Source organism: Solea solea, chromosome 17 (genome assembly GCF_958295425.1).
Source record: "Solea solea chromosome 17, fSolSol10.1, whole genome shotgun sequence".
In the NCBI taxonomy this organism is placed as follows: domain Eukaryota; kingdom Metazoa; phylum Chordata; class Actinopteri; order Pleuronectiformes; family Soleidae; genus Solea; species Solea solea.
Window position 1 is genome coordinate 13,188,108 of NC_081150.1, and position 27,581 is coordinate 13,215,688.

A 27,581-nucleotide genomic window follows, 5' to 3' on the forward strand; every position below is an offset into this window, starting at 1 on the left:
TTTTATGATTCTTCTTATTTTCCTGCTCAACCACAACATCTACTCTTTACCTTGGCGCACACATAAAACTGCTGATATACAGCACATATCATATATTTGCCTACAGTCCTATTTGATTAGATAGTGGTGATCTAGGACACAGGACATGTGTATATATATATATGTATATATATATATATATATATATATATATATATACATACATAGACATATATATAGACATATATATATGTATACATACAGTATGTGACAATTCCCTAAGTCCCTGGGTGCAATAGCTCTCTGGCAATTGGCCAATTTATTGTGCACTAGGATAAATCAGCTTTACCTTAAATGCCTCCTCTGAAGGCCATATAAGACACACACACACACATACACACACACAGCAGCAGCAGCCTCATATAGATTATAGTCACGTAACATCGAGCGGGTGCAGCATAATCCAGTGACCTAAATAAAGATACAGTATATGATAACAAAAAGTGCATTTAAGTACAATACACATTGAAATTGTCGAAAGTCGATTCACATTTACAGGTTGTTGACATTTTGTCCTATTATGAAAATGTAATGAAATGTGGAAAACTATCAGGACACACACCACATATTTTCCAGAGTTCCAATTTCAACATACAGGCATGTATGGACTATTTTTAATCCATCCTCTCTGATGGAGACTATGTCCACCTGTCTAAACCAGGGTTATTCACCCACAGTCACACAGAGTATTGTAGCCATCTGCGTGTGTGTGTGTGTGTGTGTGTGTGTGTGTGTGTGTCCCAAACGGTGTAATGCTCTGATTAGATCAGGGACCTCAACATAGTGTGAGATTGATTCCTCTTTAATTGAGAGTTATGGTTGGATAGACTTGAGGCTTTGCCAGCAATGCAAGTATACCTTTCAAAGATACACATCATGTGCTGGGCCAGGTCATCCATGAGGCCATTTACTGTCCCTGCCTGTAGAGAATATAGATTTATTCTAGGGACTTTCTTTTCCACCTGCTAGGATACAGTACTAATATCATAATAGTGTTGGTTAAGATAACGTTGCTGTTGCTGCTGACTTTACATGTTAGGGCGGGCTGGTCCAGGCTAGATTGGTGCACTAGGATGACCTCATCCTTATGTGAAAGCATTGGTTTATAATGAAGCCATTGGTTGCCCTCTGCTGCCACCTACAGGCAAACATGAGGAAGTAACAGGATTAAATCTGCCTATCAAATGATCACTTAAATAAAACAAATCAGAGGCCTTAATGTTTTTCCAGGATAATTTTTTAGAAATATTTCTATTATATATTACTTTTTTTTGGAAATTGTGGTCGATTTATTTGATATAGTCATTCAATATATTGAAGTGAAAATTCTTTAAACAAACATATTATACAATGTAATGCTGGTACATAACCTTAAATGTTTACTTTTATATTGCATTATCTGTTTTTGCTGATTATTTTACAATAATTATTACTTTTCCTTAATTTGACCTAATTGTTATTGATCTTTAATCCGCACCAAAGCAAATCGCTTGTATGTTTAAAACTTGACTTGAAATTTAAACAAATGTCACTAGGGTTTTTGCTCTTTTTGGTTTCATTTCCTCACATTTTGTGATTATTTGCACATGAATGAAATCACTGATACACAGTCACATGACATAACGACAAGTACGGCTCATCTTGTAAGGCAACACTTTATTACACTCATTTTAACCCAGATTTCCTCTACCAATACAAACAAAGCACACTGACAGAAATAGCATCTGTTGTCAAACCACCTTGGAGAAAAACAGGACAAGCTCTACAGAATTCTTAATTAAATCATTAAAATATGTGCACCAATATCACGTACAGCCTGTTAATAAATTCATGGACATGGTTTAATTCTGAGCTGCACAGAGACTGGTGTACTGATTTTCACATGGACCACCAGATGGCGGTAGACAACTGCCGAGCAGAACAGTTGACTGCCTCACTCTCCCTGATAAAAAAGATTTCACACATGTTATTGTAATAAATAAATCATAAATATTATAATAAATAAATCATAAGGAGACAGTGAACCCTTCACAGTGTAGTATCTAAGAGCAAAAAAGACACTTCCCAAAGTAAACATTTACATAGTTATACATTTACACTGATATCAGGCCTTTCCTCTAGATGTATTCGAGTAAATTACTGCTTATTCCTGAAACCATTTAGCGTCGGCTGCTCAAAATAGACTTGATCTTTTCTGTTTCTGCTAAACAGGAGCTTTTGCTTGTGCAGCGTCAGTAGTTAGTGAGGTACACACATTGTTCGGAGGTATATAATTATCCTGGCAGGCGGGATTAGATGTTAGATAGGTGTTCATGTGTGTTCGGAGCCGTGACGGCGGTCTCCCGCCTTCCAGTACGGCTCGGTTTGCATCTCTGTCAGTCTGGACACCGTCCTCTGGAAGGCAAAGATCTCCTCCTCGGCCGTGAACAGAGTCAGGCGCTGGGCTGCCTCCTGAAAATAAAGATGCCAGAACCATGACGAGCATGGTAACCGAAATGCATGGCTTGTGATCAAAAGAGTAGACCAGCCTTCACATCAATTTCTTGCATTTAGAAAAGTTGATAAAAATGTGTGGGAAAAAAGCTTGAATTGTACTGTTGAATTGTAACGTTTTGCGTACTTTTCAGATTACGAGCTGTAAATAATAATGAAGGAGCAAAAGAGGTTTGTAATCGAGCTGAAAATACAAATAACTGCTGTTAAAACAACTGAAATGACAAAAAAAAAAAACTGGTTTTTCCAGATGTTTTACTGTAGCACATGTGATTTTCTTTTTTTTTTTTTACCCCACTGAGGCCCAGGTCATCCAGCAGCTGTCGGTCCTTCTCATCTTCCCCTCCAGAATGGACAAACAGCCGGTGTAAAGGAGCTGCGGCCAGCAGCACCACTCTCACCTGGGACAGATCACATCAGTTTGTTTATGAAGGTAACTTACTTTATTATTCATGTTTAAGAGAGTCTCCTGTAATCGATATGTATGAAATGAGAGCAGATGACCATTCATTTATTTATGTATGTATGTATGGCGTCACTGAACCGTGCTTATATTGCTTGTCCATTTGAGGAAATCTATCGCATTCCTGAAATGATTTAGGAGCATATTGACTTTATTTAATGTGACCGAATGTCTGCTAAAATCACAGTGAAGTCGTCCAACTTAAGACTGACACAGAGCTGAATGTGTGGTGTGCAGTCATGATCTACAATGACAGTTTCAGTAATAATATGACAGCAACCAAATGTCACTTTTATTGGCAAAAGTAATTCCTTTTTAATAGTTTGGTCAATCTAAATATTAACACAGAAGACAAGATACAGTATGTGACAAATTAATATGATCACATACTTGTTTTTTTTTTTTCCTCAAGCTGCCATAATATTCTTTTCTGTTGGATTTATTTCCCCTATTTCTTCAAACAATGACATAAAATGTTCTCTAACGGTTCCAAAATATTGTGGAAATACTTCAAAACTGATTCAAAATATATACAAAATTCAAATCGGCCTGTTTTGGACTTTGGAAGGAAACCGGAGAACCTGAAGAAACCCCCCCCCCCCCCCCCACACACACACACACAGAGGCTGTAATAGCATATATCTTAATAAACATAGTGTAGTATTTATTAATATACACCATACCATATCATACCATGCAGCACTTTTCCAATTTTGAACATTCTGTTGCTACAGCCGCTATGAAGGCAGGTTTGTGATGACTTTTTTTTTTTTTTTATTGACCCTCAGTTAAGCATCACTCAGAACGCAAAGTAAATCAAGCACTCCCTAAACTGGCCTGCACATGCCAAACTCAACACAGTTGCTGCTGGTCACTGGACCATGCAGCTCCAAGCTTCCTGGATGAAAATCCAGTTGAGTAATTTAAAGACACACATAGAACACACGTTCTACCCACGTGGAGTGAAATTGAACTTGAAACTGTCCTGGACAAAAATGATGGAACCCTGAACTTAATATTTTGTTGCACAACCTTTTGAGTCAAGTGATTCCTAGTTATTTTTTTTATGTATTTTTTACTTTTGTCAGTTTTCTCCACGTGTGTATGTACGGTGGAAGGAAAAATCCTGGCACAAGGAAAGAGCAGTGTCTCTCTTTCTCTCTCTCTCTGTATGTGTGTGTGAATGTGTAAGACAGAGGAGCATCGTTGGGGGAGAGAGAGAAGCTGCATTGTTTTGGCAATCGCAGTTACGCACTGGTGCTTTAAGTGTAATTAAGCAATATTTCCAAATTGGGCAAATAAACGGTCAGTATATGTATCGTTCTTGCCCTTGTTTCGTCAGCTGAATACCTTTTTGTCGTAGAAGTTGTCGATGAGGGTGGTGAAGCGTCTGGCCTGGTCCTTCAGCGTCAGCGTCAGCACCGGGACGTGGCGAATGAAGACCGTGTCAAAGAGCCGAGCTATTTCAAGGTAGTCACTGGCGCCGAGGGGCTTGAGTACAACAAGTGAGATGTCAGATGTGCAGCAGCAGCAGCAGCGGCAGCACATCACACAATGGTTCCGGCGTAACACAGGGTGCTTCATAAACACACATGGACACATGCACTGTGAATGTTATGGTCTCTGCATTTATTCTGATAAAATGCCAACAGCACAATGAGGGCACCTTGTGCAAAGGATTCAGGCTGATGTCATTTTAGTCCCTGTCCTTGGTTCCTTGCCATTCAGCATGATTGCACTCAAACGTGAACATATGTCAAGAGAAGCCTTGCGACTCTGATGCCTGCAAAAGCTCACGGCTGCTCATCAAACCTGAGACTTTACACTCACTGTAGATTACTGTCTGTACCATGTTGTTTCTTTTTTCTTCTTTTTTTGAAGGCACAGTGGGCTCAACTATTCACAAAATTGTCAATAGACTTTGCTTTTTGACATTGAGCGGTAAATGGGACAGAGATGGAGGGGAAGGAGATTCAGTTTGAGAGCAAAGGACAATGAGTATGCAGAGGAGGGGAGAAACACAGCGTAAAGGTAATAAAAAGAAGGAGAGGTGCTTTGATTTTGAGCAGTTTTGATTAGTGGTGAGTGGTTGTGTGTGTGTGTGTGTGAGCGAGACAGAATAGAATAGAATAGAATAGCGTGGGCCCTGCTGTTTTCAGGTAATCCAAAATTCTTACTTAAAGATTGTGGTTATCTAGTATTATCATTACGAGTATGCTCTGCTGTGTACTGTATGCCGTGAAACAGCCGTATTAATCACAGAACGAAACAAATCTAACTAAGATAAATCACTCACTTGGCCACACAGTTCGTCAAAAGTACAGTCGGCGATCGAGCCGCAGGTCTTGTTCAGAGTCACATCTCTGCCCAGCACTGAGAGCATCCGAGGACCTGTAACTATGGAAACACAAACATCCAAGAATAGTAGTGATCGTCAGTCAGACCGTGGCACCGTCGTGTCACATTCACAATTGAATCATTACTACATTAAAAAGGAATCTATCAAGGAAGGAAAAGCATATGTTAATTCTAGATCAACCTACGTTAAATCCTCATTTTCATCAACTCTCTATTAACTTAAGCTACAGGAGCAAAAGTGAGAATATATAAAAAAAGGGGGACTCAGAAACTTCACACAGTATTTTGTGCGTTTTCACGCAGAATAACAGACAAATAAAAGACGGCAGAGAAGCAGCTTTTTGGCAGATGGTCGACAACTGCAGAACATCACGTAACATGGCCAGTCAACCATTATATCACAAACACCACTCCAGGCTGGTTACAGGTGGGAATGTTTTCTTGGCACAATCTGGGGTCCATCAGCCTGTCTCAGTGTTGTTATCACTTCATGGACACACTTTACCATCGGCTAATGATCACGTCCAGTGTCGCTCAGCGAGAGTCAAACTTCCTTCAGTCGTCTCCTTAGTCAACAGATGAAAATCTACTTTTTGATGACATATTATTATAACATTCTGTACAGTAATAATATTCATATTCATATTATACTCTGCTGTTGCATTGGGGTCAATTTAGAGTGTCCAATTAACAATGAGCATTGGGGGACCGGGTGCTTTGCTCAGGAGTACCCCAGCCCTTCACCCGGCAACTCTACAAGCCCAATTCCCTTCCACTTGGCCATGGGTTGCACCATTATAAATAAACAATAAGAAAACTTGATGTGGAGAATGTGGAGACCAAACTTAAATACATAATTTGTATTCTTTTTTTTTTAACCTAATTGGAAAGGGATTGCTATGGGGACACGCGAGTAATGTCTCCGTATGTAAAATGGACATGTTTCCTCCCATTTTTTCCTTTTACTTCCCTTACCGCTCTTTTGGGTTGAAGCCAGCTCCTTAAACAGTTCATCCAGGAAAACCTCCGCACCAGGCTCCTCTGCACTGCACAACACACACACACACACACACGCACATGTACAGGCGGGGGGGGGGGGGGGGGGTGAAAGAGAGAGGAGAGAATAGGATATGAAATTAATAATAGTGAAGTGGTCACATCAAACGGTGACATCAAGAAGAGCTCAGCAGGAGGAGGAGGAGGTATCGTACTTAGCTTTTCACTCCATCAGTGAAAAACCCCCCGAATGTTAGCCTCTGCACGCAAGCATTAGCCCGTGAATGCACATCAAAATCAGATTTTAAAGAGTGTGTTTGTTTGCTTGTGTTTTAACTCCAGGTAAAAGGGTGTGATGTGCTCTATTTACATTCAGTGAAAAGATGAAAGCACTCAAAAGCTCCAACACACCAATGAGCAGCAGCAGCAGCAGCAGCAGCAGCAGGAGCAGCAGGAGCAGCGGGGTCAATCAGGCTGCTGCTGCCTGTGTGTGTGTGTGTGTGTGTCGCAAATAGAGAGAACGCAATGAAGGAAATAGAAAACTAGCTTTTAAAGCTCCTCCATTTTCACATGTTTCACTATTAATTCATCTTTTCTTTTCAAGGACATCTTAATATGAAGTAGGCTCTTTCATCAATCTTCCATCATCATTCTCCACATGTATCCATGTCATTACCTTCTCTTTTCTGTCCTAACTGGATGATGTACACAAACATTTCCTCTGTGTGTGTGTGTGTGTGTTGTGGATGCATATTAAAATTGACTCTTTGTCAGAGACACAACCTCGGAAATGGATTGGTTAGCAAACAGGAAGAAATGGGCCGATTTTGTGTGCGTGTGTTAGTGTGCATACCGGTCGTACTGTTTCTGTCTTACTTGCTTGGTAGGGATGGGTCAATATGATAAGTTTGTATTGGTATTTGTATCGAATACTGGTCAAAATGACTGAGTCTGACTGCAGAAAAAGTTATGTTGTGGGGCTGTATTTCTAACAATGTAATGGTTTAAAAGATATAAAACAGCTATATACATACATATATGTATATATATATATATATATATATATATATACATATATATATACTTAGGTATTGGTAGAGTAGATGCTCTACCAATACCTAAGTAGATGCTCAAGATATTATAACGGTATTATAACTTACAGGTAGTACAGTTTCCCCGATGTAGCCTTGTCCAGCCTCCTGTAGTCAATCCCACCATTTAGGCTGACGGTGTGGCAATACCCCTGCGTGCACACGCACATAAACACACAAACACACAAAGAGTTATGTCAAATGAGGGAAGAGAGAGTCTTTAAAACCCATATGTAAAACGTATTCTTAGTTAGTTGTGGCTTGAATTCTTTCATTTCAAAAAGTATACTTTTAAATGCTGTGGGAAATTTGTCTCAGGGCAGAAGTCAAACGTCTACTCTCATCTGACAGCTCCAGGGTTTTGTGCCACTTTTTTTTTTATGGTTTTATTGAGATGATCTATTGTTCCTGTGGCTGTTCAAAGTTCAGACTCTTCTGGATAGTGTAAAACGTCAACAGGATTCATGTCAGGGAGTACAGTGCAAACTATAATCATCTCTGCCGTTTCCATCAAAGAAAAGAAAAGAATTGCATATCATCCCGTCCAAGGCAGCGCCGAGCTGACTGAGTATTTGAACGACAGCTCCAGTAAATTATGAAATCAGTGAATTTCTGCCACTGGCCCTCTTAAGCTGCAGGATAATTAGTAATCATCACAAAGCAAGGGGACGGAAATACTCTATTCTTCTCCGCTGTCAACTTTTTATCTCCGTGTCCGCTCACACAAACGGGGTTCCCACTCTGAGCCAATTGGCTGAATCAGGCTTAATAACAACCTGACAAACTCGCCCTTCCCCACGCACAAAAGGGAGGTGTCATTTCATCAACCTACTGTGACCCCAGCAACGGGTAAATAGTCCCTCCAAAAAAGAAAAAGGAAAAAAAAAAAGAAAAGGGAAAAAAAAAGAAAAACTTGTCACTATCGCCGCCACATCATTAGAGTCTCAGTTTGTCTTTTTCCCCCTGCCATCTTCTACTCCCTCCTTTTGTGAGGCGTCTCTACCTACGGCAGAGACTGCTGATGCGTTTCTTGACGGAGGAGCGAGGTACAAATAAGAGCGGGGACAAGAAAGTGGAATGGAAACACAATCAGCGATGATGATTCCATTGGTTATTTATAATCAGATGAAACTGAGGCCTCGCAGGTCATTACTTGATTATCCGTCTTGAGGGGATTGTCAAGTTCTCACTCCTCCGAGATTTCATCCGCCCACACATTGTGGTCCTCCACCCCCAACCCCCCTCCCCCTCCCCCTCCCCCTCCCACAGACTCCAAACCCAGACTGTCTACTTTGCAACTAATAGTCTTATCTTCCCGTCACTCTACATTTAGCTTATTGTGTCCAAAGGAGCGACAAACTTCACCAAAGCTCCAGCGCTTTGTCTCGTTCTGGAGCTGCAAAGATTATGCACTTTATCAGTCGGTTCACTGATTGAAAAACTGGTCTTTTGATTAAATGAAATGCTTCGTATCTTCATAGATTTCCAACTCCACAATTGCTTTGGAAGAGATCACAGTCAAGTTGAACTCAAATTCAAAAACGGTCTGCATATCAATTTGACTCTCGTTGTCTCTGTATGTCCAAGACTTTTGTGATGAAACGTTTTCAAATGGCAGCCCGTGGGCCACATGCGGTCCATAGCCAACTTCATAGTGGCCCAGCCTGTGGTTCCACCGGAAATAGGTGAAGAAATAACGAGAGAAACACCCTCAAAGATTCTTACAACACTTCCTACAGGAGGTCGGATTGGTTTGATAGTAGGTGTTTTGTATTCGGTTAAAAGGCACTTAAAGATGTTTGTGGGTCGTATATGACATAATATGTCCACATGATGTTGCTAATATTGTGCACCTTTTTGATTTTATGCACTTTAGGTTGCAGCCGAGTCAAATATGACAAACACGATGAGGTGCACGAATGGCAGGTATGACCAAAACAATTGTATTACTTATTATTTTTATATGCACTTTTTTTAATGTATGTTTTGAAGTTGAATTACTGGCTGCGGAACATATCTGGCCCAGCTAAATTTCGATCAGGACTATTTCGAAATAGTCCTGATTTAGCCCTTTAAGTTTGCGACTTCAGGACATTTAAGAAGCAGAAATGACACATGGTTACACATGGATTCTGCACCTTTGGAAAAAGTTCACACATGTATGTTTCTCAAACATGACGATTCCTCTCTTTCTTACCCTGACAGTACAACATTACACAGAGAGATCCTTCACAGGCATCTATGTTGTTCAGACAAATGAATGAATAGGCGTAACCGCAACGCGAGGAAAACGATGATGGCATTTCCTTCCAATATTTTATACATCTATTCTGTGCTTTACAAACAAGTTCATCATTGGGCACGCCTTATTATCGGTTATTTGTGCCCGTGGTGTGAAAATGAGTCCAGTGTGAAGCAGACACAAGCGAGAGAGTGCAAGATGACAGACATGAGAATCAGAGTCTCTACAAAAGAAAGTCATCCAAACACATGTAGCTCCAATCGTGCCATTGTCCCAGCTGTCCACTGCTCTCTCTGGACAGCCGTTTAGCATAAAAACAGAGTGGCTTTTTTTTTTTTGAGTCGCTGCCTCTACTCCCCTCTGCGCCCGCTCCCTCTATGACATATCTTCCTCTGTCCTTTACTCCTCAAAAAGTTGCTTTTGAGTTTTTCAAAGAGCGCGGTGCCATTGAGCGGCAACAAAAGCCAAGGATAGCTGACTATTGGGCCCTGATGAGGTCCACTCCCTCATTACCCGGCAGCAGAAAACATTTGATGCTTTTTTTGTTTGGCCTGGAGAATTGACCAGGCCTCAAAGAAATGCAGGGTGGGAAGGCTGAAAAAGAGATGAAGGGGGAGAGAAAGAGAGAGAAAGAGGGAGAGGGGAGAGGTTGTCGTTCATTCAACCATGTGTGTCTTACAGCCTTGTGTGGAGGGACTGAAGAAAAGAGGGATAGAGGGGTCGAGAGAGAGAGAGTGAGAGAGAGAGAGTCGGGGGAGAAAAGAGAGAAAGCTTAAAACACACTGCCTTTATGCTGGCAAGTTCTGGACGACTCTTCTGACATCAAAGTGTTTTCACTAACTGGGGAGTGTGTATGTGCATGTGTGTGTGTGTGTGTGGGTGGGGGGGGGGTGGGTGTGTATCTGGTGATCTTATTCATTCTTGGGCAGTCAGGGGTTCACGTGACAATGTGAACACCCTAATTACACCTAATGATCTATTCCCTTAAAGTGTGACCGCCTTGGGCCAGCCATGGTTTGTTCTGCAGGGTCGTTCTCACAACCTCCCCCTGCCACGGCTGCTCCTCTGGGGGAAACATCTTTTGAGCCGGAGGCCCCACCGTCCGTGATCCAGGACCCCGTTGGACCCCCCACCCGCCCTCCACCCAGCCCTTGAGCTGTGTCGAGGCCCAAAACCGAGGACGGAGGCCGTGCTTCCTGCACCTGGCCAACAGAGGCACCACATGCTGGAGCCACACAGCTAAGCAGCACAACACTGCAGTACTGAGTGCTCTTCACTTGCTTCAACACTAGACCAGGACCATTTTTTTTATCATACTTCAACACCACCATCAAAAGTAGCACAAACAAGAATCCTGGAGCAATTTATCTGATTGCGCATCGTCTCCTCTGGTGCCACAAAAGACTATGCGCAACGACTAAAAGACAAAAGACTACGTTTCGCCACATATGCAGAAGTATACTGCAAATATGGAACAATACTAGGATAGGATCAGTAAGAAAAGAAAACCACATCATTAGATTCTGTGAACACTGTGCTCTTTGCTTAGTTACCATCAAGTGTAATTGTACTTTAACATGTTTGACATCAATTAATTAACAGAGTAATCAATTAATAGTGAAAAGAAATCACTAATGTCTGACATGTCATCTAAATTAATGTATGTATGCTCCACAAGTCAGCCTCCACGTCATCATAAATAATAATCTCTTTTAATAATACCATCTAAAACTCTGCTCCTCTTCAGCTTCATGAGGCTACAGAAGAGGCAGAGAGCATCCAAAGGATAGAAAAGATGTTCTAAACGACAGTGAAGTTCATGACTGTGGTTTCTTTATATTAATGATAACTTTAGGTTACAGGTGAAAAAAAGTGTGTAAGTGCAAGTTACCCACATCTGCCATGTGCACACACACACATAATAATACAAGAGGGAAAAATGGATGGGCTGCATGAAATAACAAGGCAAGGTAACCGAATCAATAAAAACTTGGACAACAAATACAGAGCCGGAATGAATGAGTTGAAAAAGGAGAAAAAAAAAACGAGTTGTCATTTATTAATCGTTCAGTGTTTTAGAAAGAGGAGATACTGATACAAAAGAAGTGAGGTATGCCCCCGAGGCCACAGTAAGTGGCGCTGCCCTGCCATTACATGCTCTGGAGGACAAGGACAGTCATCAAATATCAACATCCATTTGATTCAATCTGGGTTTGAAATGGCAGACAGCCAGCTCTTCACAAGCAGTCCTTTTTTTTTCGCTTTACCAAGGTCTTCACCAGAGGACCACATACCTCTCATTCCTCAATCATCCTGTTTTTATTTATTTTTGCCCCTCATCAGTAAGTGCAATGCACACAACAATTATAGCATATATGGGCATACAAAAAAAGAAAGAAGAAGAAGCAGAGTGGATTTAAAGACACACCCTCCCCCCACCACCACCACCACCACCACCACCACCACCACACCCCAGACCCTCCTACAGTAATGTGCACAACTGCAATCGAACAAGCAGAGGGGGAAAAAAAGTCACTATTCTGTTACCAAAATACATAGACCTGACCTTGGGTGAGTAAAGCCAGTGTGCAGAAAAGGATAGTGATGGAATAAAGAGCGGGGATAGAGGGGTAGAGAGAGGATGGCTGATGAAAAGTGAAGTGGAGAGAGAGGACAGTTTCTGAGAAAGAAAGAGTGTCTTAGTTACAATACTGGCAGTGTCCATTAAAAAAGCCCTTAAACCCTGTATTTTACAGACTGCTGAGCTTTGCCATGGCTACAACAAAAAAAAAGCCTAAACAACTGAATAGAGTCCCTGATGGAGTCTAGAGAGATGCTAAAAAGCACAAGAAATTACGTATGACTCACTGAAAATGAATGAAACTAGTAAACATACCTAAAAGCTTTTTTTGAAGTACAGTATGATGTCCATGCCAGGCGAGGGAACTGCTTAAAATTCACCGTTAGTGTTCTGATTTCTTATTTTTAAGATAAGGAAACGGGCTTATTTGAGGACGATTGGTCGGGGTCCCAACTAATCAGAAGTCAATGGTTAAATAAAGACCTCAACTCAGGCAGCCAGAGGGAATGGATTAACCTCTAATGCTCTGGCTCAGGTGATAGGGAGGAGAGGTCAGAGGCTACTTTTACTTTTTAACACCCTCATTCACTCACTATAGAAACACACTCAGGCCTGTGCACATGGGAGTGAGCTGTGTCAGGCGGGACAACACACCCACTGGTCCCTGCAAGCATTAATTCAATATATTAAGGGTCAGCTAGTTAGCAGTGTGACCCCGCTAGAACACGCTTCAACTTTACAGAGCAGGCCACTATAGAGACGACACCGCACCCCCAAAAAAAACCTGCGACCCCAAAAACCAGATGGCCTCACAAAGGGGAACATGGGACCCTGAAAGAGAGGAGGTAGTGCAGGGCAGAGAGGGACAACAGGCATTCAGGACCTTGATGAGGGTGGATTAGAGAGGGCAAGGGTGCTGCTGGGAGAGTGGGTGGGGAGCAGGATGACTCCAAGGCTTCCCCTGTTGTGGAGCATTTAAAAATAGTGTGTTTGAAGCTGCAGTGAAACTCTGACGGCCCGAAACAGTCTGTGGCCTGGACACTGTAGCTCAACTGTACTGCTCCTGTTATAATTGTACTGGAATGTCCTCACATCATATTTCATATTTTGTTCATACCATCAAAAACCAGAATGAAGTATGTACAAGTAAGACTGTAAAAGGTTTTTCAGACTCAACTGACTGACAATGGTTCAGTCCTAGAGGAGTAAAGATTTAAGGGGCAAATATCACAGTGTTGTTTCAACATCAATCACATTTTTGACTCGAAATCCTTCATTGTGGTTTGTCAATTTGTTAAATACTGGTGTAGAGAGCAGAAAATGTCATACTGTAAACATACACTAGATGTGATGTGTTATTCAAACACGTGTAGATTGTTCTAAACGGTTATAAAATTATGCTTTTATGAATCAGTGATATTTAGTGACTGACACATTTTGATTCAAACCTATCACTACATTTTAGAAATACTAGTGTTTGATTTCATTTGCAATCTACGATTAACAGTCAGCCGAGGTTATTAACGATATTACGATAATATCAAAGGTTTAAAATCAAGCACTGTTGCTGAAGCTTACTGTTCTTCATACCCTCACAGTGTATTTGCAGTGTCTGAGGAGTCACCGTGGTCAGTGGCCTTTGTTTCTGGTGCTTATTTCACCCAATAATGTTAATCTGTTTTCTCATTAAGGGTGTGGGGGGGGGGGGGATAAACCAACATTTTGCTTTTAAAGAACAGAAACACTGCAGTGGAAAATGGCTTGTCTTGACTATTCCAACGAAATACCAATCAAAGGTGCAAGAATGCCGCCCTCCTCTGTTGCAAAATGCATGACAACAGATTATCATACAACTATTTATGATTATGATCACTCCAAACACATCAGCGATCATCTGAGATGCAGGCGGGATAATGGTGCTACCCGTTTAAATTGCAAAGTAGATTCTTTTTGCTGGAAATGCTAACTGGCACATCGCCTCTCCCTCCTCTCCTCGCCTCCCCCCCGTCCCCCCGCCCCCACTTTTACTTTTGAAATGCAAGCAGCCTGGGTCAGTCACTCAGCCCGTCCGCCACGTCCCATTCACATTACCTGTGCTCAGTTGCATCTCTCGCTCCCTCCCTGCCTTTCTCTTGCTTTCACTCTGCGAGTCTCTCAGTGATCAAAGACAGCTTTGTGACAGTGCGAGGCATCCAGGAAGCAGAAAACATCAAAACCACTGAGGAGCAACTTGCAAAAAATAGAGACAGACAGAGGCATAGAGGCACACATGCGAGTGTGTGTGTACGTGTGACAAACAAATGAATAAATTAACAAGACAAGAGAGAGAGGGATGACTTTGTCTCTACCTTCAGCACGTCGATGAAAGGTAGGAAGGTATCTCTCTGAAGTCCGTTTTTGTACAGATCTGAAAGAGGAGGGGAGGGCCTGTATTAGAGCTGCTGTTTAGCCTCCTAATAATGTCATTCCCCCGCCACAGATTGGCAAATAAAGTGTCTATTGATGAACTGAAGGATGGGTGGGGGAGACATGACAAAAGCACTGAGACCAGGGGAGAAAAATGGATTTCTCTACCAGCAGCAGCGGCGGCAACATAAAATTCATTACATTCCCAAACAATGGTGGCGAGAGAAAGGACTGTCGCCTTTTCAGCGTGGACAATGTCCACAGCGGCTCGCTGAATAGAGGTTTCAATTAGCTCGGCTGGAACAAATTACATCTGAAGTAGCATCCCTGATAGACAGATAAAACAGATAGGGATTCACGCACGGACACAAAAGGCACACACATACACACATTGATAGTTAATGTCGCTCCAGCTGCGAATGCAAACCAAGTGGTCGGTGGTTGTTGTTGATGTTTGGGCTTAAGCTTATACAGTTGGACCTGACACACAAACAACAACACTCCTACACTGTAATGGACTCTGATGTGTGGGAGATAAGACTATGGTCAGTGTTGGAGAGAAGAAAGATTTTTTTTCTACAAACCCCCCTTTTTTTTTTCTTTTTTCTTGCTTTCTAGCAAACAGTTGGATGAGCGGATTAATTGGACTCTATTGTCTGTGTTGTAAACTAACACCTCATAATCACTGACTAAGCATAAAGACTGAAAACAGGCAACATACAAGTGCAAGTATGACAATATGGTTTTGAGCCTGAGTACTTGATTATTTTGCAGTCATTTGCTGAAGGAACAAGTACAGGGATTTTGCTTTTTGTCTTTATTCTAAAATGGGATTAACAATATTTAACAAAACTAATCTCTTACACATGGATTAATGTTTAATTTTGCCCCCGCAACACTGCATCTAAGTGCTCTTAAAATTGCTCAATAAAAATGATTGTTCATTTCAGGTCATTCAAATAAGCTCTGGTCATTAAAAAAATAAAGCGCATGTGAGGTACGGTGCAAGTGTTTCACAACCAAAAGACGCCGTTTTTCCCTCCCACTAATCCTCCTCGATCACATTAAACTCAATCGGTACATAAAACCGGGCCACAAAATTCCATTCTCGCTCTAAACACATCTAGTGCTTTTTGATACCAGCATCTCCACATCAATAAAGGTGGAAAATGTATGCCTTTCATGTGTATTTGTCGCTTATGGCTTTCAGTGTTCCATTAACCATGTAATTAATACCAAGTAGGCCCTCTATCAAGTTTTCATGGGTTGGCGCTTTGTTGTTAATAGCTAGTAAATATCAGAGATGCACGTCTTTGTCTACGAGAGCCATCTTGCTGCCATCCACTTCGTACCCACTCAAGGTCTCTGCGACATCAACATCTTACCCGATAAAGAAAAGACATCAGATGGCACATCATGCATTTATCTCCACCTTGATCACCATCTTGCTCATTCTTTTGCAACCTCACTCCACTGGCAGTAAATGCAACATGAAAGCCTGTGTAAAAGGTTGTGTTGTATGCCTAAAGGTGAGCGCGCTGCATCTTAAATGACTAGCCTTTTAATTGTTGTTAATAGGTAATGGTAATTAGGGATCCAAGGCTAAACTGATGCAAAGCACTTTTGGACAAATGTAATTAATGAATGACCTAGATGTTTGTGTCAAATGTGTAATGTTACCGTATTACAGGTGGAGGAGACGATAACGCTGGAGTTCCAGGAATACTACTCATCACTGCAGCAGCAGCAGCAGCAGCAGCAGCAGGAGTACGTACTATCTGTTTGCTGAATAGTTAAGGGCAGCTTCAGGGCTAAAGAATTTTCAGACAATATTATACTGTTAGTCTTTTTTACTTTTTCTCCATCCTTCTGAGGGGGGAGCTTTCTATAAAACCTTGGAATCCCAGTTGTCCTTGTAGTAAGTCGGACAAGCTGACATGGTAGCGGTTACTCTAACAGCAACACTGAGAGCAACATTAAATATGCTGACAATGCCTCCGCAAGAAAGCATGTATTTCCTTAAAATACTTTTCAAATCAGATTATTAATTGGAAACAATTTCATAGTAAGAGGCAGTAAGCAGTATTTTAAATCAAATCTAATCTCAAAAACCTCAATTAATTGTGAGTAAACCTGACTTCTGCACCTCCTATAGGTTCTGTTTTTAGTGTTGGTGGGAAAATCTGGCCCATGCCGCGTCCTTCATCTGAAAACAGGCTCAGTAAAGCAAGACTAGAGCTGACTGAGGGAGCATTGGTGTGTATACAGTAGCATAACTAAATGCCAAATGAACACGTTTTTTGTTTCTTATTTCAGTGATTATTGTAGGAGCCATATATCAATTTGTATTTTCTTGGTTCATTCTTCCTGAACACCAGGGGGCGTACTGGTAAAGGCCGAGGCTGGCCACAATATATTTCAAAGTTCATGTCACTGCTCGGAAGACATGTGGGATTTTATGGTTTAAAGACTTTGTATGGAAAAACTTATTGGAAGTAACGTCACAACAGAGTGTGGACTGTACGCAAATAAATGCAATTTTGATAAAGGTATAAGAAAGTTTCGGTATCAGTTTCTCCACGTTACACGTCTGAACAAATGATCAATTAGCAATCAGTAGCGGCTGAAAATGGGACTTAGTCACTACAACTATGTTAGTTGTTAGTGCAGCATTTTTGAAAAGAGTTACTGGTGTTAAAACAATGTTGGTTCAATCTTTTAGCGTGACATAATAAAGTACTTTTGCACATGTTTTTGCACTGTTGGCATGTTAAAGGTTTCAGTTTTGCAGGTAACTTTTTAGGTAATATTTCATTCACAGGAAAATATGGTTTAAAAACGAAACTATTGGTTTGAAAATAACTGTATTCTGATTCATAATATGTTTTCCACAATGATAAACATTCACTGGAAGTACATGTACATTATGTCCTCCTCAGACATTGGTCATCCTACCATCAGGAGGTCTGTTGGAGGTGGCCACCACCACCACTCCCGTCTTAAACAGCGTCTCAAACAGCTGCTTCAGGATCATGGCATCAGCAACGTCGGTCACCTGATGGAAGATGACCAGAAAAGAAGGAAAAAGCAGGTTCATATGCAGTGTATAATTTACTTTTTTTTTTTTTGTTTGCCACTGTGCACGTGTGTGTGCGCGTGTATGTGCGTCTGAGGTCAAACCATGCTATTAACACTCCATGTTGATTAGTGTCATTCAGGTGTGCTCATTCAATCCTTTGTATGTGGTCATGGCCATTCACACTGGCACACATCCACACACACCTAAACCACTTGAACTGACTGCAAATGGTCACAAAGCACCTTTCTGCCGAACACAAGTAGCGGAGGCAACGCGCCGGACCCGGGCTAATCAACGCAGCAGACATGAGACTGAAATCAAATAAACGCAAGCGGCAAAAACAGGAGGGAGAAAAGAATAATGAAAAATAGAGCAGTGTGGATCCAGACTGGGGTGGCGATGACGGACAAAGCTTTAATCCAAGATGACCATATAAAGGCAAAAAGGTGCGTGTTGCACAGACACAAGGCTTTATTCAGTTACAATACATTGATCCAATGCCTTTTTTCTCCATCAACATCATTTCCATGAGTCCACAATTATCAACGGTCAATGACAACAATGAAGCAAGGACGTTTATGAGTCGCTGGCTGTTAAATGAAGAGGTCTGACCTTTCTATTAGTAATCCACTGCTCTCTCTTTTGTTCTTATTCTCTCATCTCGCTCTCTTTCACCTCTGCTGTGCTTTTGAACATGTGTGAAGGGAGAAATCATGTTGCCATGTGATGTACACTTGTCAACGCAGCATATACGGCACAAAGGCCATCAGAAAAGCTGCAGAAGACAATTCATTCACTCGGGCCACGCCAGTTCCTAATATTATGTTCAACAGCTTTCTTCTAATATGCCATACCAATCGAATAAAAAAAACGACTTTCCATTGCATATTTAATGCTGAAAGACTGTATCTGCTGGGGTAAAGAAACATTTTGACATTGTTGATGATTTAAAAGACACTTTTTTTTTTAGCATTTACACAAAGGATGTCAACATTTTGCAGGAAACCTTCCAAGAGTTAGGATATGGCGAACAAAGGAAGGAAGACTTCTCCATCGTGTATCTGTCCCGCCCTCTCCTCTTACTCCCTCTTACCTATTTCTCTGTATATAACAGGCACTTCTGATGGCCATACCCACAGCATATGCCTCCTTTCATACTCTGGAGAGTCTTCTGCTTTTGCTTATTAGCCCCACTGCCCTTGCCAATACTTGATTAACATTTGTGTTAAAGCCTTGATTTCACTAAGGAGAGGTGGCTAGGGGCATCAAATTAGTGCGCGAGTGCGAGAGCGATTGTGTGTGTGTGTGTATGTAATGAGAAGCAACAGAAAGCCAAAGCTGCGTGTCTCTCTGAAGGGGCCCCCATTTCCTCCGACCGCAGGATTTTATTTTCATTTCAAAAGAATCATTTAAAAATGACCTTTTATACAACCTGGATTTGTTTATTCATGTGCCCTCAACATGGGCATAGTATTAGGGGCAATATTGATTGCTGAATGAGTGAGGGGAGAGGACAGGAGAATGGGTACCCACAGAATGAGAAAGGTGGAGGGGACTGATGTAGCACTTGTGGAGCACAAAAATAATGGTGCAATCTCTGTCAGGCAATGCTGATATTTAAATGAGCATCCAATTACTCAAGCGGCTATCAGTTTACCGCACGGCACACGGGTGCCAAATTAAACCTCTTTTGATGTTACACCTCTTTATGTACACAACCTATGAGCAATTTCACAGAGGCTGCCCAGTGACTGAGGCCCTGAGACAATGATGCTCAAGCGCTTTCTTCTTACTCCCTTCTCACTCTCTTCCCATCTTTCCATCTCCGACCTCTCAATGGCGAGTATTCATTAGGAAAGCCGGGTGGGGGCCGTAAAAGGAGGGAGGGGGGCTACAAATTACTGATAATGGCACGGCGCTAATGAAGAGAATGGAGAAATGTCATTAGCATTTAAGAGGATAAGATCCATCTGACCCGCCGCCGCCAGTCGCTTTCTAGCTCCACTCACTTAAGGAAGCAGAAGAGCGACTGATACCCAGAGCTTCATTTGCATGGCTGAGTGGAGGAGGATGCTGATTGGTATAGACACCCCCCATCACCCCACTAACCCCCCCGCCCCAGCCCCAACTCTCCCAACCTCGCAACCTCTTGTTTATGCATCACAAACAACGTGCACATGTCTTCTTGTTTCCCCTCCATTCACCAGCAGCAACAGTTGACGAGTGAAAACAGCAAAGCAGGCGACGGCAAACAAAACAAATCAATGAGAATGCACAAACAGCGCCGCGGTTTAAAATGTGAAAGCCGGTCGGATGAAAGGAGCAGCTCTTGATCCTCACAGATGCAGAGAGGCAGTGATTAGAGAGAGCAACCGCACCTTCTGTGCCCTCTGACCTGCTGGCATTATCTGTAATGATATCGGTAAGAGGAACCAGGTTTGGGCTGCTGACAGATGCGTTTAGTCACTGATAAGAAAGACAGAAGCTGAGGCTTCCTGCGCAACAGTGAATGAACAGCTACAAAGAATCGAGTGAGCTTCAGGTATGACTCGCTCTGACACCAAGGGGTAAAAAGCTGTGACTAACTATGAATGACTTGGGTGTGAGGGTTTGGATGAAAAGTAATAACAGAAAAGCACTGACTTAATAGTCTGCTGCATTTTACTTCTGCTGTCAAGCAAATTACTTTTTTCCCCCCGTCTATAAAACGACACTGAGGGAATGATTTGTTGTGACTGACAGTCACTATATAGGTATACTATATTAAAAAAGGCCACTAGATGTCCCCAGTCTTGCTTTGTGGGAGTAACAAGCATAGAAGCATGGAGCTGTCCAGACATGAAAGACACCAGCTGAAAGAGAACGCTGATAGGAAATGTTGTTTAAGCACCAAATACTGCGCTGAGAAGAGACGGTTCTGAAATAAGTAGTTTCTGCCTTATTTTACAGAAAAGGGGACAAATAATTAATAGAATTTAAAAAAAGGCAATAACCCTTTATTTGGTTGCTCATCACTGTTCTGTGTGTTCTTGTATATGCCAAAGTCCAGAGCTTTCCTCTGACAAAGGACCATCAGTTGTGTGGCATCATCATAGAATACAATAAGTTTCTGCTATTGGCTTGTTTCACACTTCTAAAAAAGATATATTCTAAACACATTAATTATTTATAGTTAAATCAATAATCCCCAAAGGTCTTATCTTTTAAATAAACTATATGCATTTGAAATGTAGTGAAAACACACATTAACCCTGCACAGCTAATCTTCTTAGGGCACAGCATCGACTTCCATTCATTTGGACAGCCTAAACAAATCATTATCCCTAACCATAACCATAACCAGTTAATACCTAACCTTAACCCTAACCTTAACCTAACCACAATTGAAACCTTAGCAACGTAACCAAATCCTCAGAAATTAGATTCGGTCTCATGAGGACGATGGTTTGGTCCCCATGAGGACTAATGGTCCAGACAAGGCCAGTGTTTATGCCAGAGGAAAGTCCTAAAGAGGTGACAGATACAAGTACACCCACACACACACAGTGCCTGTAACAAACTTGCTCACCTGAAACTCGTCAAAACACAACAGGCAGGTTTCGTTGCCGATCTCCATGGCAACCGGCGATATGGGGTCATAGGTGAACATCTTCCCTAGCGTTCGTTTTGGCAGGCTTTGTTTCCTCCGATGGATCCCTTTAAGAAGCAGACAAATGTCAGGCCCATCTTAAAGCACACCTGCATCTGCAACCCCAAACCCGCTGACAATGCCGAGCGAGGCAATCATTTCACCTGTCTGCATAATGGTAGACAATTAGCCGTTAGAGTGCTTCAGGACAAACAGAGGGATAAATATAGGAGCTCCAGTGAATGTAGAGTCAGATAACTTCCTCAAAGTCATGAAAGCCAGCCGTCAATAGTTATTGTACAGAAATACTTACTTTGGTGGATGTCCAACATGAAGCCATTGAAGTGGACTCTCTTTTTACGGGTGTTTCCCACATAGGAGTAAAACAAATCCATCAGCATGGTCTTCCCTGTGCCTGAGACGGAAAGACATGAATGAAAAAGTAGTTTTTTAAGCTTAGATGTTAATCTCATACACCTTAAAGAGGTTTAGAATCATAGGAAAATGCTAGTTTGAAATGTATTGCTATGATAGAAATACATTTTTTATATGCAATCTTACCAACATCGCCATATATATAGAAGCCTTTGGGTGGTCTTGGATTAGACTCGTCCTACGAGGGAACAAAAAAGGAAAAATAATTCTTGTGATATGCTTATTTTACATCCTTTAATGTTTGCTCATCATGGAAAACCAAAACACACAATAGCTGCTCACAAATCACTAGATTAAGTCCTTCTTGAAAACCACGGCACAATATAGCTGGTGACCTAAATAAACTGCGTTATATTCATTACCATATATGACTGAATTATCGTTTAATAAACAAAGTACGCTGAGGCATTAAGCCACCACTACAGTGTGAGGTTTCACATTCTCCAGACTAACCCACTGCAGGGGAGGAAGACAAAGGGGATCTAATCAACAAGACAAGCCAGGGTTCCCACGAAAGAAAAGCATCATCAGAGGAACAATGGGGGGATTTGTCAGACAAAACGGAGAGGACTGGATGAGGCTCCATACAAGATGGAGTGGACTTGTCTGTGCAGTCTGTTTAGCGCTGCTAATTGTGATACGGTACTGTTGCATTGAGGTTTCGCTGGAAGTCATTGTGCTGCCTGCCTCCCATTATCAAAAGACCCTCGCTTCAAAAAAACATATTCTGTGTGACCAAGCTGAGAATTTTTGAATAAAGCCAAATATCTCTTAAGAGAGTCCAGGCCCGGTAAACACATGCATTATCAGTTCAAATATGACATGTACTGATTAGAAACAAATTACAGATCTGTCACATGAGGTTGAACGACAGAGTGGTTGCTGATTCTCCATCTCTGTAACTGGGCAACACCAAATCACTCTGGAATTAACTCTATCCACTATATAGAGTGGATTGTCCTCTTGAAATTTAATTTAGTGTATATATTTTATGGGGACGGTACTCGTTGTCCAGTGCCCTTGGTGTCTACCACACAAGAGGCACTTGACTCTGGAAAATGTAGACAATGGCTGATTGAAAACTAAATGAAAAAACAAACTTGTTATCCATCCTCTCTCTCTGCCCTCTCCCTGGTCCTCCCCTCCCCTCCTCTCTATCCCAGCCGCCCCCTCATTCCCTCCATCCACTGCTTGTGCTATGCTGGAGTGGAATATTGGACGAGCAACAAACCTCTCCTGTCTGCTCTGGCATAACAGTGTGTGACTTCTCTCTGACTTCCCAAGCTGCCCTCAGGCATGATGGGGTAATTGTCAGTGATGGCCGACAGCCATTTTGCTTCGGCAGAATGGAGAAGGACAAGGCTGTCCCTCAGCCACACCGTCTCGCTGAGCTCTGTGGCCTTACTTGACCTCCTGGTGGAGGATATGGCCTGGTACAGTGGAAAGTTCACATGCAGGACTTGGCTGCTCTAGTTTCAAAGTGGCTTTAGGGAAACCTATAGCCAAAGACGAAGACCTCTACCAAAGAGTTAATGAGTTTTAGTTAAGTTTTATTTATAAAACTGTCCTGTCCTGCTGGTCGACCTACCGTGTACAGGCGACTCATGATGCAGGTCTGACTTGAAGAGTGCGGCTCCCACTAAACAATGGCCCATTGTTAACCAGCCATCCGCAAAACCATGCTACATTGGGTCAATATTAAGTCAAGTGTACACTCCTCCCAGACTTGGTCAGTTAGTGAGGACAATGGCGGCACTTTCACAGAGAGAACAGACACCAAAAGGACAGGGGTATGACCTGATTCAAAACCAGAATAATTGCAGAAGCACTCCAGTCAGTGTGTATGTTTTGCGAGAGCCGGCACAAGAAATAAGGTGCAAAAGGAGAGAGGGGTTGTTGATAGTCTAACACCAAAGTATTTGACAGAGTCCCAAATCAAAAGCAAAAAGGACAAGAATGGCCCAGACAATGGGGATCCCCTCATTACTGCATGGGGATGGTGAGAGAATGAGAGGGGTACCGGGACGAACGCAGCAGGAGGTCTGCCCTGCTGCCTTCCAAAATCTCTGCCGAACCCATGTGTTTGTGCCAGCTCACCAACAAAAAAACACTCCCACCACCAAATAGTAGACAGTCAGTGCCCCTGACCTAAAAACAACAACAGCCCCCTACAGTACCGTGTTCCAAAACTCACATCCACAATACACTTCCCAGACCCCTACCCTCCCTTTGACCTGAGCCCCATTGCCACCATCAGCACTACAACTGAAGTACAGTGCGGCGGACACTGTAAGGTCCCTCCATATGTTAGATGTCAATGGGGCTTTTACAACAGATTGAGAGTCCAGATGCCACTCTATAAAAGCCTTTAAACAAAACTCTGCTGTCATGCTAATCCTAATCTGTATCCAGAACCACTCCCACTTTAATACCACATGTTCTATTTTTAATTTGCTTTGTGTTTTTTAGTTTAGTAATTGGGACTTTTTGTTAAAAATCCACATTAATGCAAAACAAGATCAAAGGTAAACTTACTAGGTCAACCCTGAGCTTTCACTAGTATCACACAATCTTCTTAAATTGATGGATGTTGGTCAGTCGTTGGGTACATTAGCAGCTATTAAAATATTTTTTCTTTTATAAACACTCACTCACTCACTCATCTTCTACAGCTTTATCCTCCACATGAGGGTCGCAGGGGACGCGGGTGCCAATCCCAGCTGACATAGGAAAGGTGGGGTACACCCTGGACCGGTCTTCTTTTCTAATAGTTGTATCTAATCTTAGTCAGCAAACATCTTCAAATCAACATGACAAACTCCATGTGATGATGAAAGCTGTGGGGAAAAAAACTAGTAAGTGGTCCTTTGAATGTTTAAAGACCAAGATAGTGGTTGTGGTTATAAAGGAATGTGTTTTAGTATTTGACTTACAATTTTCCATGTTTGAAAATATATTATCTAGTAATTCCACAAAATTATTTCTGCACTTACTATCATATATTATGACCGTGTTTCCTACCCGTTTTTTATTGAGGGACCCACTTTTTAAACATGTGACCTAATTCAAAATTTGAATTGTGAACCCCCCCCCCACAGGCTCATATCTCTTGTAATGAGCAGTGAACTGCACATGAAAACCTTATCACAATACTCTACGGCCAAAGGTCTGTGAGACCTGGACAGGATGTATGTCACCTCTCAGCAAATGTAAACAGCATAAAACTTTTAAATCTATATTGTTACTGCAGACACACACGCCTGATGAGGCATCACAGACTACAAGATTTGTCAAAACAACTGAAGCCAACTGAGCGCATCAAACTCTCGCGAGAACGACCATGTCTACTAGAACGACAGTTTTGATATTCCCTCTGCTTCCTGTCGTCTCCGTCTTCTGACGTTAAATCCTGTGTCCCACCTCCTTTTTTTCCATTGGCTGTTGAAAACATGTGTTTGTATTTGGGTCGGTAATCAGTACACACTCAAGAGTTGGCTCAAAAAATTCAAACATGTTTGACTGACTGCAACTGAGGTCAGATTGGGTCTGTTACCCTCACACACTAACAAATTTATGTGCCAACTAGCCATGTCGACTGTCACCCAACTAGTGCTGACTGGTGCAGACTCTGACCAAGTGGGTCAAATCGGGCAAAGAATCTTGCAGTGTGTAACATTTACCTTGCTCATTTAACAAACATTTGTTTGTTTTTAAAAATCAATTAAAATCTGTGACTCTTCTTCATGTGTCCAGTGTGGGACAGGTGGGTCATATTATCATGACACATCTGAGAACACAACACATACCTCTGTTACCTCAGCAACCAGTTCACCACCTCCGTTTCGAGCTGTGGTATCGCGGGCCTCTTCATCTCTCTGAGGTTTACTGTTGTCATCCTCTGTGTGCGGTTTTGGAGGAGGTGGGCTCAGGTACTTGCTGTTACTGTACATATTCAGGATATGTTGCAGCCGAGTCAGCTGCTGGAGGATGTATCGCTGCTGAGCATCTTCCCTCAGGGAGCCACAGTGGACGAGGCGATCATAGTGCTCAACCACATCTGCAGCTGAGGACTCAGAGGAGCAGGATGATGTGGATGAACTGCACGTCCTCCAACTGGTGTAACCTTGAAGCATGTCAACAAAAGACACGTGTTGATCCACATAAATTAAATAATACACCAAAATCAATTGTACTTTTCTTATTATTAGCTAAAAATGCGACTTTAATACAGAGGTTATTGATGTAGGCAGCATAGTTATCAAACCTGTATTACAACACATTGTAATAGCGCAAATTATACACCCATGATACACAATATGTCAGAAAGACGCTTACCTTTTCCCCTGTAACTAGAGGACAGCCGACAAATGTTCGTTGAGGTAAAAACTGTGTCTCTAACAAAGATATTCACTGAGCATCTGACAGCTGCAGTCGCGGAGCAAGCCGCCATGTTGATTCAAAACGCGGAAGCTTTATTGAGTTGCCTTGACACTTACAGTACAGGCTGGGTACAGGAATGCATGTGTTTTAAAGGTCCAGCGTGTAACGACGCTGAATTCGTAGCCTCCGATTAGGTAGTTAAGGGGAACGTTAAGGGAAACTTGACTTTCCCTTACGGTCACTTCTTACCACTGTGACCGTGCATTTTAGGCATTTGAAATAAACTTTAATGTTGTCTGAACCCCTGCCCCCACCACGTTTATTTCATTTGTGATATTGGGGGAACAAATGCAGAAAAAAGGGAAATTTCATTGCTTTTTCTGCATCTACACAACAGTGGACCAGGTCCAGATCCAACATCTCTACTTTAAGAACTGTCGAACCAAACACAGTTTCTGATTTGTGAAACATTGTAACTATTTGTGAAAATGCATAAAAAGGGACATTTCACTGCTTGTTCTGCATCTAGACCACATTCTAGATTTTATATACAGTATATGTACACTCACCTGATTGAATGAATTGATGTTTTCATTACCACACTTAACTCATTTTATTTTTATTTATATCAGGAGCCTAGTCAGCTCTAAGAAAGCCAACAATAGCCCACAATGGACACACTTTTTAATCTTGATGCTGACTGAAGCTAGGTTGTCCAACACACTGCAACATCGAACCTCACAAATAAATGTTGCTAAATTTTACACCCTACACCTTATAATGTAACTGGATGTACATGCAATCATGCAATCTTAACATCGGAATAAAAATCCATTTTAATGCCAAGCGCAGTTAACACAGTAATAAGAAAATAAGAGTCAACAGCTCAGACACGAGCTGTTTACAAGATTAAAGCAGGTCAATTAAGACAAATCAATTACTGTGCAAGAATCAAGACAATACGATATAAAACATTTTTTACGTATTAAAATAACATACACGTGTACATATGTATACACGTGTGTGTTTATATATATATATATATATATATATATATAAATTGAGTTGTGCTTCACGTAGGGAACCTGTATCAGATACTTGCCAAAGGCTGGGAGGGAAAGCAGAATATATTATTTAAAACAGCTGCAAATTTGCAATGAAATTAAATTTTATATAAGTTGAACTTCTGCCTGCATGTGTAATTGTATGTATCCTATTAGGTTTCGATGCTTTTGGGATACCGTCCCTTTTTTCTTTTGAATTATTATTAATTATGTGATTTTTTTAAATACATGGTTTGGGGTGTTAAATTCCGATGTATTTTCACACAACGTGTACTGTGTCAACTGTACGTGGTGCAGCAGAGTGTACACATTAACTCAATCAATAT

The 27,581-nt window shown here is 41.7% G+C and overlaps 1 protein-coding gene and 1 long non-coding RNA gene across 4 annotated transcripts; one reads left to right on the forward strand and one right to left on the reverse strand.

The window, feature by feature from the left end:
• Window positions 1–1,678: 1,678 nt before the first annotated feature.
• On the reverse strand, window positions 1,679–26,319 carry afg1lb (AFG1 like ATPase b). Of its 3 annotated transcripts, none has more exons than XM_058614060.1 (13): window positions 26,147–26,317; window positions 25,618–25,934; window positions 21,938–21,989; window positions 21,690–21,791; window positions 21,317–21,444; window positions 17,625–17,724; window positions 14,612–14,670; window positions 7,510–7,592; window positions 6,329–6,399; window positions 5,292–5,392; window positions 4,346–4,573; window positions 2,826–2,933; window positions 1,679–2,490 (listed from the first exon to the last, which is right to left on the reverse strand). In XM_058614060.1, exons 1-13 carry the CDS (start codon window positions 26,259–26,261, stop codon window positions 2,350–2,352), a joined length of 1,605 nt encoding a protein of 534 aa, XP_058470043.1. In that variant the 5' UTR covers window positions 26,262–26,317; the 3' UTR covers window positions 1,679–2,349. The 3 variants fall into 3 exon arrangements, with proteins under 3 accessions (XP_058470043.1, XP_058470044.1, XP_058470045.1); XM_058614061.1 differs by having other exon boundaries at window positions 4,346–4,486; window positions 26,147–26,313; XM_058614062.1 differs by lacking the exons at window positions 14,612–14,670; window positions 17,625–17,724 and having other exon boundaries at window positions 26,147–26,319.
• Window positions 2,889–10,760, forward strand: LOC131443960 (uncharacterized). The gene is made up of 3 exons (XR_009233684.1): window positions 2,889–2,965; window positions 9,317–9,366; window positions 10,673–10,760. It is a non-coding gene; the product is annotated as an uncharacterized LOC131443960 (long non-coding RNA).
• Window positions 26,320–27,581: the final 1,262 nt, after the last annotated feature.